Here is a 13,141-nt window from a genome sequence, read left to right as displayed (position 1 = left end):
GAGGCATTGACCATAGTGCTATTTAAAATGGAATTATTATTTGCTTTAGAAGTAGAATGATAACAATCATTTGAAGTCAAATGTTTTGTCTTATGATTTCATTTTATATAATTCATTTTATTTTAAATAATGGAAAGAAAATCAAGAAACAAAAGATAAGCTCAATACAATTTGGAATTTTAATTAGAAAAAGGTCTTTAAGATAAATAAGAATTCTTGTCCATTTTCTGTGACTATGACAAAATACTTGATGCTGGGTAATGAACAAAGTAAAGAGATTTGTTTCGAGGACTGAAAGTTCAAGGTCAGATGATTCCATCTGTTCAACCTCTTGTGAGGGCTTCATGGAGATGGCATCACAATGGTGGAGGCATGAGCAGAAGTGTCCTTGTGGTAAGACAGGACTCCAGATTCAGGGGTCAGTCTGTCACTTTTTAACTGGGGTCCTGTAGGAACTACATTAAGGCCTTACAAAGGCGGTGGCACCAGTGACCTAATCATCTCCCATTAGGCCCCACCTCTTATAGCTTCTATCACCTCAACCCCACACTAGGGCCCAAGCTTCAGGCATATGAACTTTTGGGGAGCAACCTCAAGCCCTGTGCAGCCCATGGAATTCCCACATGTGGTAGCTCTGCAAGTGCACTTGCTTCTTCCAGAGCAGAGCCTGTGGCTGTGTGGCAAGCAGCAGATGCCTTTAGGGAGCCTCTGTGCTCAAAAGCTGGCAGCAGAGGATCCTGCCATGAGAGCCTTGCATTTAGGGTATGATTCCTTATTCTACACACTAAATTTCCTCCTCCATGAACTGACATAATAATAGTAAGGGATCTCATCATGCTGCTATGATTTCATGAGTGAATGTAGGTAAAGCATTCAAAACAGTTCTGGGCACAAACAGGCCCACTGTCATTATTATCACTGTTGTTATTGGTGATGGCAGTTGTGGTTGTTGGTATTATTATCTGGAAAACTAGGCTTTAATTAAAAAGCAAGTTCAGTTTTACCAGAGCATTCCTATTGCAACATACATATACCTACTGTACGGTTTCATATCAATCTATTAAACAATGAGTATAGCCAGGTTCTGGTTAAAACTGTGTGCATTTATCTACATTTACATTTTGAGCTCTGAGCTATTTTAGATAATGTGTGTATTTTCAGCCTCATCAAGGTAACCTTTTTAGATAATGATGAATAAGGGATGGGAAATAAAGAGTAAATACTTTTAAGTGCATCTTTAGTTGTCTTACAAGCAGTTATGTATAGAGATGGGAGGGGAGAAACATACACACCAAGCTGAGTGGATTTCATTCTAAGCCTTATTTCTGAATGATACTCATCTACTACGCAAATTTAGGTACTTTAGTGAAGACATTTTAAACAGTATCACAAAAGGTATTTGATAAAGTTAGTATTTGATATGGCTTTCTGGGACAAAGTAGCTGCTCAGTAGACAGTGAGTCATTTAAAGGTCTGATGTCTTTTTTTTTTCAGCTTGACTATCTCTGCAGAGTGCCCCATGCAACTTGAAGACTTCCCGATGGATACCCATGCTTGCCCTCTGAAATTTGGCAGCTGTAAGTTATTTTCACAAGTAATAACCGTGGATATACTTTTGAGATCAATTCCACATTCATTCAGAAGAATGTAGGTTGTGTATGAGCACAGTATGGTGCCATCAGAGAAGACTAGAGAGTGCTTTGTCCTTGCCACACTAGTTTCCTTGTCTTTAAAGTGAAAATATGGCCACCTATATCATAAGTCAGAGAGCAAGAAAAAAAGGAAGTCTTTGGGCTCCATAGTCCCCTTTGAGTTTGTATTCCAGAGAAATAAAGACCTCCTACAAGTTCCATCTCCCAAGGGCTCTACCACCTCCCAATAGTCCCACCCTTGAGACAAGCCTTTAACACATGGGCTAAGGGGGAGGGGGTTTCCCAGTCTTCCTGAGCTGACTACATTCAGGAGAAGACCTTCACCAGTCCTTCTGGCAAGATGCTCTGGAGATCTCAGTCTCATCCAATCTACGTCTTTTTGTTGTTATTTAAACAGCCGCAAGACGTCGAGTATGCTGGGTCCCATTAGCACTCAGAAAGAAACAAGACTGAAACCTTTACCTCAGGCATCTCAGAAAAGCTGGATTATTGGATGCTTCATCCAACTATTTTCTTTTCCAGAGAGCAGCTGAGATCTAGGGGTTTCTCCCTGTTTGCTGTGTGCTGAACCAGTGGCATGGGCTGTGAGACCAGTTGCCATCTCTGTTCTCACTGGCTCTTAGGTGACTGGGTGATGCTGAGTCCCCTCAGTGCTCAAAGGCAGGCACCATGGGAAGCCAGACCTCTGTGTAGCACCCAGAAAGTTGGGATGCTGGATCCATGATCTGCCTCTCCCTCCCTAGGAAGAATCTGGGAGTGGTGTTTTGCATCCACTTATACTGAGCTGAGCCTGGGAAGGGTATAGGACTGTGGTGACTGAAAGTCCAAGTAGGGCCTCATCCTACTCCTTTTCCTTGTTCCCAGTTGTTGGTGTCTAGATGTTCTAACTCTGCCAATTCCCTCATCAACTGTATGAGGTGAAGTGAGGTTCCTGTCGCTAGGGAAGGATTGAAAGCCTGGATGTTGGATGCATACTCTACTTGGTTATTTTATAAGGACTCTGGATTCTGTTAAATCTATAGAGTTTTAATTATATATTCCACTTCTATTTACACTTACACTTCTATTTATAATCATACTTCTATATATAAAACCAGTTAACTTGGCTGAGTTCAAACTCCAGACTGCCTTTCCCTGGCAGGCAGCAGCTGACATGTCAGGTATTTCTTTGACCTTTGTTGGGCTGGTGGGACCATGCTTCATGCATGCAAATACCTAGTGTGGGGGTAAGACAGAAATTTGGGTGCAGATTTTGTACATCAGTATATATATCACACTTGGGGCTTCCTCCCCATGGATCTTTTAATTTCAAGGATTTGATGCCTCACCTTCCAGCTGCATTGCCTTGGCGACTACAGACTCTTCTTCACACCGACAAGACTGAGAATCCTGTCTGAAGCTTAGCCACCTCACAGTACTGACACACAGCCTTTTAAGGGAAAAGCCATTGCTTCTTCCATGTGTCACCCTTTAGTTTCTTCCTGTACTTGTTCTCTCTCCAGATCCTTCAGGGGGTAATTTTTTTTATTAGTGTCCAGACTTAATGGTTGTTACCTCATAGCAGCCACTTTGCCATTCCTGGAAGTGGAGCCTTTTTTTGACTCCAAGAGTTTTATTTATAGTACTTTGTCATTTCAAAGGGACTTTTGAATTTAAGAGAGATAAGTATGAGTGATGAACCAAAAGTAAAGTGAGATGGAAATAATTGGTCTTTTTTCAAACTATGGTCTTCAAATGCTAAAGACAGATTAGCATATATATATATATATATATATATATATATATATATATATATATATATATATATATTGGGGGAATGATATAATAGAAGGGCATTGTCACCAAGATATATTTAAATCACTTGCTTACACGGGGTGACTATGGACATCATTGCTTGTGACAAAAGACCTACTAAAGATTCCGAAGGCATTTTTGTAGGAAATTACTTATTCACATCTCAGGAGGAAGATCAGTGGTCCACATCTCCCAAGGAAAACTAGTTGTATAATTTAAAATTATACCACTCTCAGTATAGGAAAATTATGCTTTGATTTGATCAGAAACAGAACACTGAAAAGTTGAAGGTTTTTTGTTTGTTTGTTTTGTTTTTTTCATACTGTGGTGGTACTATGTCCTTTGGTTAAATAAGTTCAAGTCACTGTGATGCCTAGATTTAATGGTAATTGTGTTCAGGGCAAGCAACTTGAGAGCAATTTTTGGTGATGAAAAATATGTCTTAGTCTGTTTGGATGCTAAAATAGAATATCATAAATTAGGCTGCTTATAAGCAATGTAAATTTATTCTTCACAATTCTGGAGTCTGGAGAGTCCAAGGTCAAGTTGATGACAGATTTGTTGGCTGTTAAGGGCCTGCTTCCTCTCCATAGAGGACTGTCTTTTCACTTTTACGCCAGATGGTAGAAGGAGCAAGAGAATCTGTTTTATAAGGTCACTAATCCCATTTGGAGGGCTCCACCCACATGTGCTGATGATCTTGTGAAGGCCCACCTCCTAATACTATCATATTTAGGATTCCATTTCAATATAATTTCTGGGGGACACAAACATTGGATCTGTAGCAAGCATGGAAAGCATTCGACACTCTGCTTGGTGCAAGGAGGAACACACAAGTATCAGCCATGAGCTTCTCCTGAGGAGCTGATGGACACATGTGGATCATTGGATTAAATATCTTTGTGAAACCTAAAGCCATCTGAGATTCACATAAAAGATAGCTCACCATGGGGATCTGAAATGAACCTGGTAGAAGTTGAATAGAAAGAGATATAATGGAAATAAGGGCAAAACACAGAAAACCCCTGGTCTGTTAGTCCAGGTCTAGAATGAAATGAGAAACCTCCTCTGAAATAAGCAAGTCACAGAAGGATGAATTCTGTATGATCTTGCTTGTTTTGGGATTCTCATAGAAACAAAGAGATTGGATTGTTCCAAGAGGTTGGGTGTGGGTAGGAAAGGATGGGCACAAGGAAGATGTTGGTGTCAGAGTACAAAATTTCAGTAGACCACAGGAATAGAATTTGTTGTCTATTAAACAGAATGCTGACCACAGTTGATAATAATGTGTATTTCAAAGCTGATAAAATTGACTGCTAATGTTCTCACCACACACATAAAAAATGATGAGTTAGTGAGGTAATAGTTATATATTAACTATGTTGACAGAATCTTTCTGCACTATATACATAGCTCGAATCATCACTTTGTACCCCATAAATTTGCACAATTTTTATTTGTCAATTAAAAATACATTTTAACAAGAAGGGAAGCCTCCTTTGGGGAACTGGCAGAATGGCATTACAAGCTAAACAGGAAAGACCATAAATACAAAAGTATTTCTAAAAGTAGCAGGCAGAGTGGGTGATGCGTATCGAACAAAGGAACCACATGCTGATTTGACTCTTCCTGGAGGTGACATCAAGAGCTAGAAATTCCCAAGAAGCAGGTAGAAGAGATAAGACCTGAGAGGAGTTGTTGGCCAGATATGAAAAGAGAATATGTAGGATGAGAGAGGGGCATGATTCAAAGATAGCACTGTGATTTTAAGACAAGGTGACGTGAAAGCTGGTCGTAATTGGGAGAAGCTGCTGGTTTGAAGATAAAAAAGTGAAGTGGTTCATGAAAGTGAGAAAATTATGTAAGAGATTTTCTCTGAGGACTCCCATCCTCCTTCGGTGCTTCTTACTCCTGTCATTGAGGCAGAGCATCTTTCTGCTGGGAAGGTGACAGTCCTTCTTCCCTGATCTATTTCTACTAAAAGTCCAAAAACACAGAGAACATAGTTTCTTTATCCTGTTCTCTCAGACCCTGCGTAATTTTGCAAGGACGTAACTATGAGCTGGTGAAGTGCTTCATGATCTACAGTGGTGGCATTGTTGGTAATAAGGCAGATGTGTTATCTGTTCATCCCATCTGCTGATTGCTCACTTACCTCTTAACTGGTTCTGGATAAGGCAAAGGGTGTGCAATACACTCTTGATTTATTTTATCTCTTAAATTTAAAGCAAGATTATTGGGCCTCTGGTAGACTCTTCGAGATGCCACATCTAAATATATTCATATTTTGCAAACTTTTCTTCTCTATGTTATGCAAGCCACAATGTCAGTTATGGATTTAGTTTCCAACCCAGGAGACTACAGTCATACAGGTAATGTGTGACACGGTCTTGTTAGGTAGTTGCTATGCTTATTCCCACCCTGGTTTTAGAAGAGAGAGGAAGCTAGAGACATAGGCTTCAGAGAACTCAAATGCTGTACATTTTCAGATCACAAAGAATTAGAATACCTGTGGCATTCTAATCTGCATTTCTCTAACATCATATGTAATTAATGCAGAACAACACAGACCTTTTGCGAGGCTGTTAGTAGTTCCTAGATGTCCCTGCCCAGTCTGTCAAATAAGACTGATTATTTTCCTCAAAAATTAGATCTGCTGACAATCAGAATTCAGTTCAGGGCTGGAGGCTTGAGGTGGAGTGAGTGCTTACCATGTATGAGGCCTATGGATTCAATCCACAACACAAATAAGGAAGGTGGGAGGGAGGGAATAAGGGAGGAGAAAATTCAAATAGAAAACTCTTTTCTTTAGTCTGGGTTAGACACCAAGTAAAAATCCTTCTTGACATATGGTTATACTCACTGTGGCTATTATTTATTAAGCATCTACAGTGTGATGGGCATATTCTAAATACTTAATATTCTTGTATACACTTTGTTCTCACTACAACCCTTAGGAGATGGGTGTTATTTTTGCAAAAACTACAGGTGGGAAAATAAGAGGCTTAGAACTCAAACAGGTTGTCCAAGTTCATTCTGATAGTGAATGTCAGAATCATAATTTCTTATTTCATTAATAGTTAAACAAAAACACATGACTTATGAAAGGCCTTCTATGTAAGCAGTCGATTGTGCCATCACTACCTTCTACTAGAGATTTTCTATGCTAGAAGAGGTCAGAAAGTGTCAACCAGAGGGGAAAGTTTTTGAGGGCAGTGATGATGAATTCCCCAGTCAGTTGTGGGTGAATGTGTTTCAAGCCTTCTTGCACAGCCCTGCTGATGTATGGTCAGAGGAGGTGAGTGTTGTTTTCCAGGACTCTAAATCATGAAAAATGATAGCACAGTAAACCTGATTGCCTCCTTTACTGTTGTCCCAGCTGAAAGATTGAATGCCACATCGCTGACCCAAAGAGAAGAGTTTAGTGTTGGTTGCTAAACATCTGAGCTGCAATGGACATGAGTGGTCATTTATTTCCACCCTTAATTTGATGAGAGTGAAACTCAGGATTCTGTGCTGACATTGCCAGACATGCCGGAGGCCACAGTGCCTCTTGCTGTTGGTATTATTAATGGTATTAACATCATCCACATCGAAAGAGCTTTTAATATTTAAGAAAGCAATGGATTATTATAAAAAATAGCAATGTGAAAGCAATGTGAATTATTATAATGTGTTGTAGATAGTGTCTGCTGTGCTTTCAAATGACTTTTATCTACTTACAATTGCTATTTTATTGGATCTTGACTGGAAGGTACATATTGTTAATTTAATCTTCTGCCCACCCCACAACAATGGAAAGACTCATGCCTAGCAAGCTCCAAGTAACATACAGGGGCCTCCACCTGGGCCAGTGATCCCTCAGCCCTCCCTGCTGGCAGTGCACTCCCTGGCCAACATGCTGCTTAGCCTCGAGCCTGAGGAGGAGCCATGCGAAGCTATGTGCCACCCCAGGTCTACAGTGGAAATGATGAGCAGCTCTACATTCAGGAGGGCAGATGGGATAGGGAGTCAGTGGCCCTACCAGGCCAAGACTGTCCCAGCCACCACTCCCACCTCTGTACCTCTGAGATGCAATGATTCCCATCAGCACCCTTGCTTCCTCATTAGGAGCCATCTGTGTCCCTGGATCTCACCTTTCTCCAGAGCACTCTGTGTCCCAGGCATTGCCTGTCTCCCTAGCATCTCATCCTAGTCCTCACTCCTTTTCCTTTTCTCTCTTAGAAGTCTTGGCATCAAGTAGTCACCTATGAGAAAAACAATATTTTCTGTGTTCTGGGCTCTCTTTAGATGAATTTCTATAATCTTAGCTAAGTCTCAGAACTGTTTTGTATCAAAACTTACTTTCCCAAGCTTTGAGCTCCTTTCATGAGCTTTGGGATTCATGTTTCCCAACCCATTTACATCTTCGAAGATATGTGGGGATCTACCATACTTCTCTCCAGGGAACAAACTCCCAGTCTCCTGTGGATACGGAAATGGAAAGAAGGGGTGGTTAATGAAGCTTACAGTTATGACTCAGGCCTCTGTAGAAGGCCAGCTGCAGTGTAGGAGATTTCTCTGGTATGAGGCAGATGAGCTGAGGAGAAGATACAGAACAGGTGCACAGGATAACAGGTTCAGGACCAGCCTGAGCTAGTCTGGAGACAGCAGGAAGCAGGGCTTTTTCCCTACCCAGAGGACACTGCTTCATTAGCCTCTTCTATCCAATCCATACTTACAGCCTGGACAGAATCCAGCCAGACTGCTTTGCTCAAATCCATGTCTGAGTATCCACAGGCCTGCATTATTCAAGGTTCTGCAACATTTACATAATAGGCAAAAGAAAACTCGTTGTCATTTATGTGGAACCCAGGGAACCATTGGAGTTGCAGAAAATGCCCAACGGTGCCTGTGACTGGACATTTAGAAAGCCACGTGCCAAGGGGGAGAGCAGCATTACCCCCCACACACATTCATCACCCTGAAATGCACATCTTCCCAGGAGACAAGAAAATTACAATGGAAAAATTTTCATTAGGAGAACTCCAATGTTGTCCATGTGAAAACACCTTTCTATATTACCTAAAACTTGAAAACAGAAGGTCATGCTAATTTTAGAAAAAGGTTGACAAGAACACTACCCAACATGCACTTAAAAAGATCTAAGGATGCTTTCCAGGGTGTTTCATCAATTATTAAATAAATAAATAGCTATTATATTTACTTCTGTATAGATCTTACTAATGTGCATATCAACATTAGGATCCTATCATTAGTTCTCACGCCCCCAGCCCAGCAAACTTGTAAGTTGCCCCCCCCCCACATGGCCATCATTTTCAGACAGGATATGTTGATTATGAAAAAAGAGTGTTGCATATCACAAGGTGGGGGGAATCTATCAAAAGATGTGCAAGGTGATTGTGTAGGACATGATATGAATTTACTGAAAGATATTTCAGTATAGATGATGTAAACTCATGAGTGGACACATCATGCCATAATGGAAAAGACTCCAGGTGGGACATCTTGTTTCCCCAAACTATAACCTAAATTCTAGATCTACTGGTTTCCAGTACAGATCTCCTGAGGATTTTGTTTTCAAATAAATCCTAACAAGCTGATTCTATCATATATGTGGATGGACAAGGGCGAAGAACATCCAGGATCCCCTGAGGAAGGAAGGGTGGGGCCTTACCCTCCTACCTCTGGATGTTCTCCTGACATATAAATGATTGCAATATTTTGAAACAGGGACAGAAAAAGGAAGTGGAAAGAGAATCAGGGGAGGAGAAAGCAGGCTCCTGATATATGCAGCCTTACCTGCCAGAGCAGGTACTTCAAGTGAGGGAAGGGGGACGACAAGCTAATGATAGTGTGGTCACACTGAAATGCACATGGGGAAATGGTATCTGATACTTAAATACAGATAATTAAGGCCGTGTGTAAAAGGCAACATATTAAACCTTGTATAATTCAAGTGTTGTATATGAGAGAGCAATGGGGAGGGCTTTTGGAAAGAGATTCTGAAAGCAAACTTTAACTTAAAACATGATGGATTTGATTACATTAAAATTAATATTTATCTTCCCCCTAAATAATGCCATGAACAAGGTGAAAGAGCTACATATTTAGAGCAGATATTTGTGATGCATATATCCAAAAGTATGTGTATCAAACTCTATAATGAAAAGATACTAATCAAATGGGCATAAAAACACAGATTTTATAGAAAAGATAAGGGTAAATCCCTGCCCAGAATATAAATGCTTCTAGAAACATAAAATTTGGAATACTTCCTTGGGAGAGCAGGATGGTGAGCTATATTGGTGAGCTGTGCATGGGATGGCTCTGTGTTTGCCATATACATGCTTGTTTTATAATTTTTGACTATTATGAATACTTGTTTGCACATAGAATAAGAATTTGGATAGTAATGTGTATTAGCAAAGAAGCCTCCACACTTTGAGCATAATCTCCATCATTCCTCTGGCTTCTCTCTTTTGAAATCTCTGACAGGACATGGTGTGGCATGTAAGAACTAAGAATGGCTATTGTAGGTACTTTCAGCTGCCACAGCTGCTGGGGGATCCCAGAACATGTGTCCTACTGACGGAGACTGTCCTTGTAGCCTGTGTCTCTAACATATCCTCCAGATCCAGAAGCATTTGTATTTTTTTTTTTGTATGACAGTGCTTGGCTTTGTTCAGTCAGGAGTTAGTGTCATGCCCTGTTGGAGGAGCTGGGAGTGAAGGCACACAGCCTTGTTCTGAAGGTGTCATGGCTCCACATGGCATCTATGCAGATTCTGGGGCTAGACTGAGGCAGGTGTACCAGTTCACCTGAAGGGTCCTGAAGAGACCACTGGAATACACAGGCTCTTTCACACCTACTTTTGCCTAGATGACCCTGCTGGATTCTCTGGCCACCCCTTGGCTATCACGTGCAGCCCATGTGACAACACATTTGTTGTGCCCCCCAGCTATGTTGGCCACTTGCAACTCTGCTTTCCTCATCTCCTTAATCTCTAGACCCTGCAGCACACTGGGAAACTGTGCCTCATCCTCTTCTTTTATTCATCAGCATTCCCTGGGTGGCCTCCCAGCCCAGTGCCTCAGGTGGCATCACAATGAGACCATTGCTATGAACTCGGGGCTTGTGTGCTCCCACCCCACACACATCAGCATCCCTCAGCTCCACATGTTACAGTTCTCTTTCTTCCAACACATTATACTGCTCTTTCATTAGAGGTCAGTGCCCTCCAGGTTCTCGCCATTCTACTCAGTGCAAATAACTACACACTTCCTCTCAAAGCTCACATCATGTTTCTTACATGAGCATGTTTTAGAAAAGTATTTTCTATTTTCCTCTTTATTTATTACCATCATTGCCTCTCACCTGGATTGTTTTTAATTTTACTCTCCCATTTCTGTCCCTTTTCCACCTGCATTCTGCTCTCCTGACTCACTCATATGAGTGGTCCTTTTATTGCATTAATTTGAATAGGTCACTTAATTGGCTTAACTCTCCTCTCCAGAGTCTTCCTGGCTCAGAGGAAAAGTCAAATGCCTCAAAGCTCTGTTTTATCTGGCCTTCCGTCTGCCCTCTTCTAGGTATGCTCTGTTTTGCCTCAGGCATCTCAGGCATGCTGCTGCCCCTGGACCTTTGCACCTTGAGTTCTCTTTCCCTGGGACTGCGTTCCTCCATCTTCAAAGTCAGTAATGGCCAGTTGAGTACATTTTTTCATGCTTTAAATCTCTTCATCTGGCTCCAGCTGGAGAAAGTTCTCTGTTTTGTGGTAAGATTGGGCTCATTGGGATAATCCAGGATAATCTCCTGATTTTAAGATACAGCACCACCTTTCCATCTGCACAGTGCCCATGCCATGTAAGGTAACATTTATGGGGGCACCTGGTCCTGTCTATCCTTCTACCCTTCTCCTGAGGACAGTGTTGATAGCACATGCCTGTTGCAGAGAGAAAGGTTTAGAGTAGCAAAAGTCATCAGTGTGCCACACATATATGTCACTATGTAGATCACACAATCATACCGGAACCCTAAGAAGTAGGTGCTCTTATTAGCTCATTCTATCAATGAAAAGACTGCGGCACAGGATGAGTGAGTTTTCAAGGTCACAGATCTGGAGAAGATACAGGTAATCTGATCTCAGAGCTGATATTCTCGCTGCTTCATTAAAAGAGAAAACACATACTAAGAAGCAGAGGGCACTGGCTTCTGAACACCCAGGCCTTTTGCATTTCAAAAGTGGGAAGGACCTGAGCTTCAGTGGCCCTATTCTGACCACCCTGCACTTTTTAGGTCATTCAGCATTAACTTTCCAAACGTCCCCATCATTTCTCTCTCTTGCTTCTCAACCTCTTTATATTTTCCAGGCTGGGAATGATTTCATGTTTATAACACTTTCTGTCCTCCGCCCCATAGATGCATATCCTAATTCTGAGGTTGTGTATGTCTGGACCAATGGCTCCACCAAGTCTATGGTGGTGGCAGAAGATGGCTCCAGACTGAACCAGTACCACCTGATGGGGCAGACAGTGGGCACTGAGAACATCAGCACCAGCACAGGTGAGAGCCCTTGAGGGCTGTGCAGCCAGGACCTGCAGAACACCACACCCTCTGGAAGCTCAGGGTTCTGTGTCCCATTCTGTGGGGGCCCCACAAGAGGGGGGACATGGACCATGCACATCATGCCCTGGCCAGCAGCACTATCCTTGGCAGCATAGCTGTCATGAGTGCTGGCTGAAAGAAGGGCTCCTGGACGGACCCCTCCCTGCAACTACACACACACAGAGGCACCAGCTGCAGCATCCGGGGAATTAAGGAGCATGTGAGGCATTAATCTGTAGTACATTTGCCACGGTGTAAGCAAGCCCTGCCTGCGGGTGAGTGGACCTGCTTATATAACACCCCCTGCCTGAACAGTGAGGTGCAGTCTCTTCAGAAAAGGGAAAGAACTTCTTACAAATACTCTTGTTACCTGCTTTCCTGTCTCTGCTCTGAACATTTCAGAGAAGATCTCCCTGGGGTTGAATCTGGGGAAAAAATAACCAAGCAGCATAAAAGGAATAGCTGAGTTGGTACTGAGAAGGGAGCAGATGCTGTCAATCCCAGCTGTGGGGGCTGCCCTGAACCTGCAGGGGGAGTCCAAACCTGAATTCACCTGATTTAAAGTGAGTGGGGAGGGCAAAGGAACATCATGCAGTTGATCTTTGGGGCCTTGAAGTTGTGTGGTCAAACATCTCCTGAGAGCAGGTCAGACTCTAGCAGTCACAAGGCTGTTGTGGGTGGGACAGAGGACTTAGGGGGTACAGAGAGTCCCCATATAGCAGAGGGAAAAAAGCCCAAAGGATGGAATAAGTCCTAAGTACAAATGAGTTCTAAGTCTCAGAGTATGTGCCCAGGGGAGCCCTGTCAACATCACCATGTGTCTGTGTGTCTGCAACACTCGCCTTTGTAACTAGCAGGCAGTACACTGGGCATTTAGGTCTGTGTCTGCCTCCTCTACGTGCACTTGCATAGGGTCAGGTCCTGGCCAACTGATGGACCCTGTGCATGGCATCATTGAGGGATAGAGGAGAGCCTGGCAGGATAGCTTCACCAATTGTTACCATGAAAAAGGGCAAGGAAACAGAAATGGTCAGATTTTATGAAAATGAGTGAAAAGGTGGTATGGCAGAAGTTTGGAACTGTGGTGT

General features: G+C 42.3%; 1 protein-coding gene across 1 annotated transcript in view; it reads left to right on the top strand.

The window, feature by feature from the left end:
• The window catches only part of LOC143640392 (gamma-aminobutyric acid receptor subunit alpha-5-like), a 70,421-nt gene that overhangs the window by 47,278 nt on the left and 10,002 nt on the right, over window positions 1–13,141 (top strand). The window contains exons 5-6 of the mRNA XM_077108223.1: window positions 1,495–1,577; window positions 11,868–12,011. Coding sequence (XP_076964338.1) covers window positions 1,495–1,577; window positions 11,868–12,011 — 227 coding nt within the window. The remainder of the gene's footprint in view (window positions 1–1,494; window positions 1,578–11,867; window positions 12,012–13,141) is intronic.

This window comes from Callospermophilus lateralis, unplaced genomic scaffold (assembly GCF_048772815.1).
Source record: "Callospermophilus lateralis isolate mCalLat2 unplaced genomic scaffold, mCalLat2.hap1 Scaffold_221, whole genome shotgun sequence".
Taxonomy (NCBI): domain Eukaryota; kingdom Metazoa; phylum Chordata; class Mammalia; order Rodentia; family Sciuridae; genus Callospermophilus; species Callospermophilus lateralis.
Note: the sequence above shows the minus strand (reverse complement) of the source record. Positions and strands in the feature narration are given on the sequence as shown.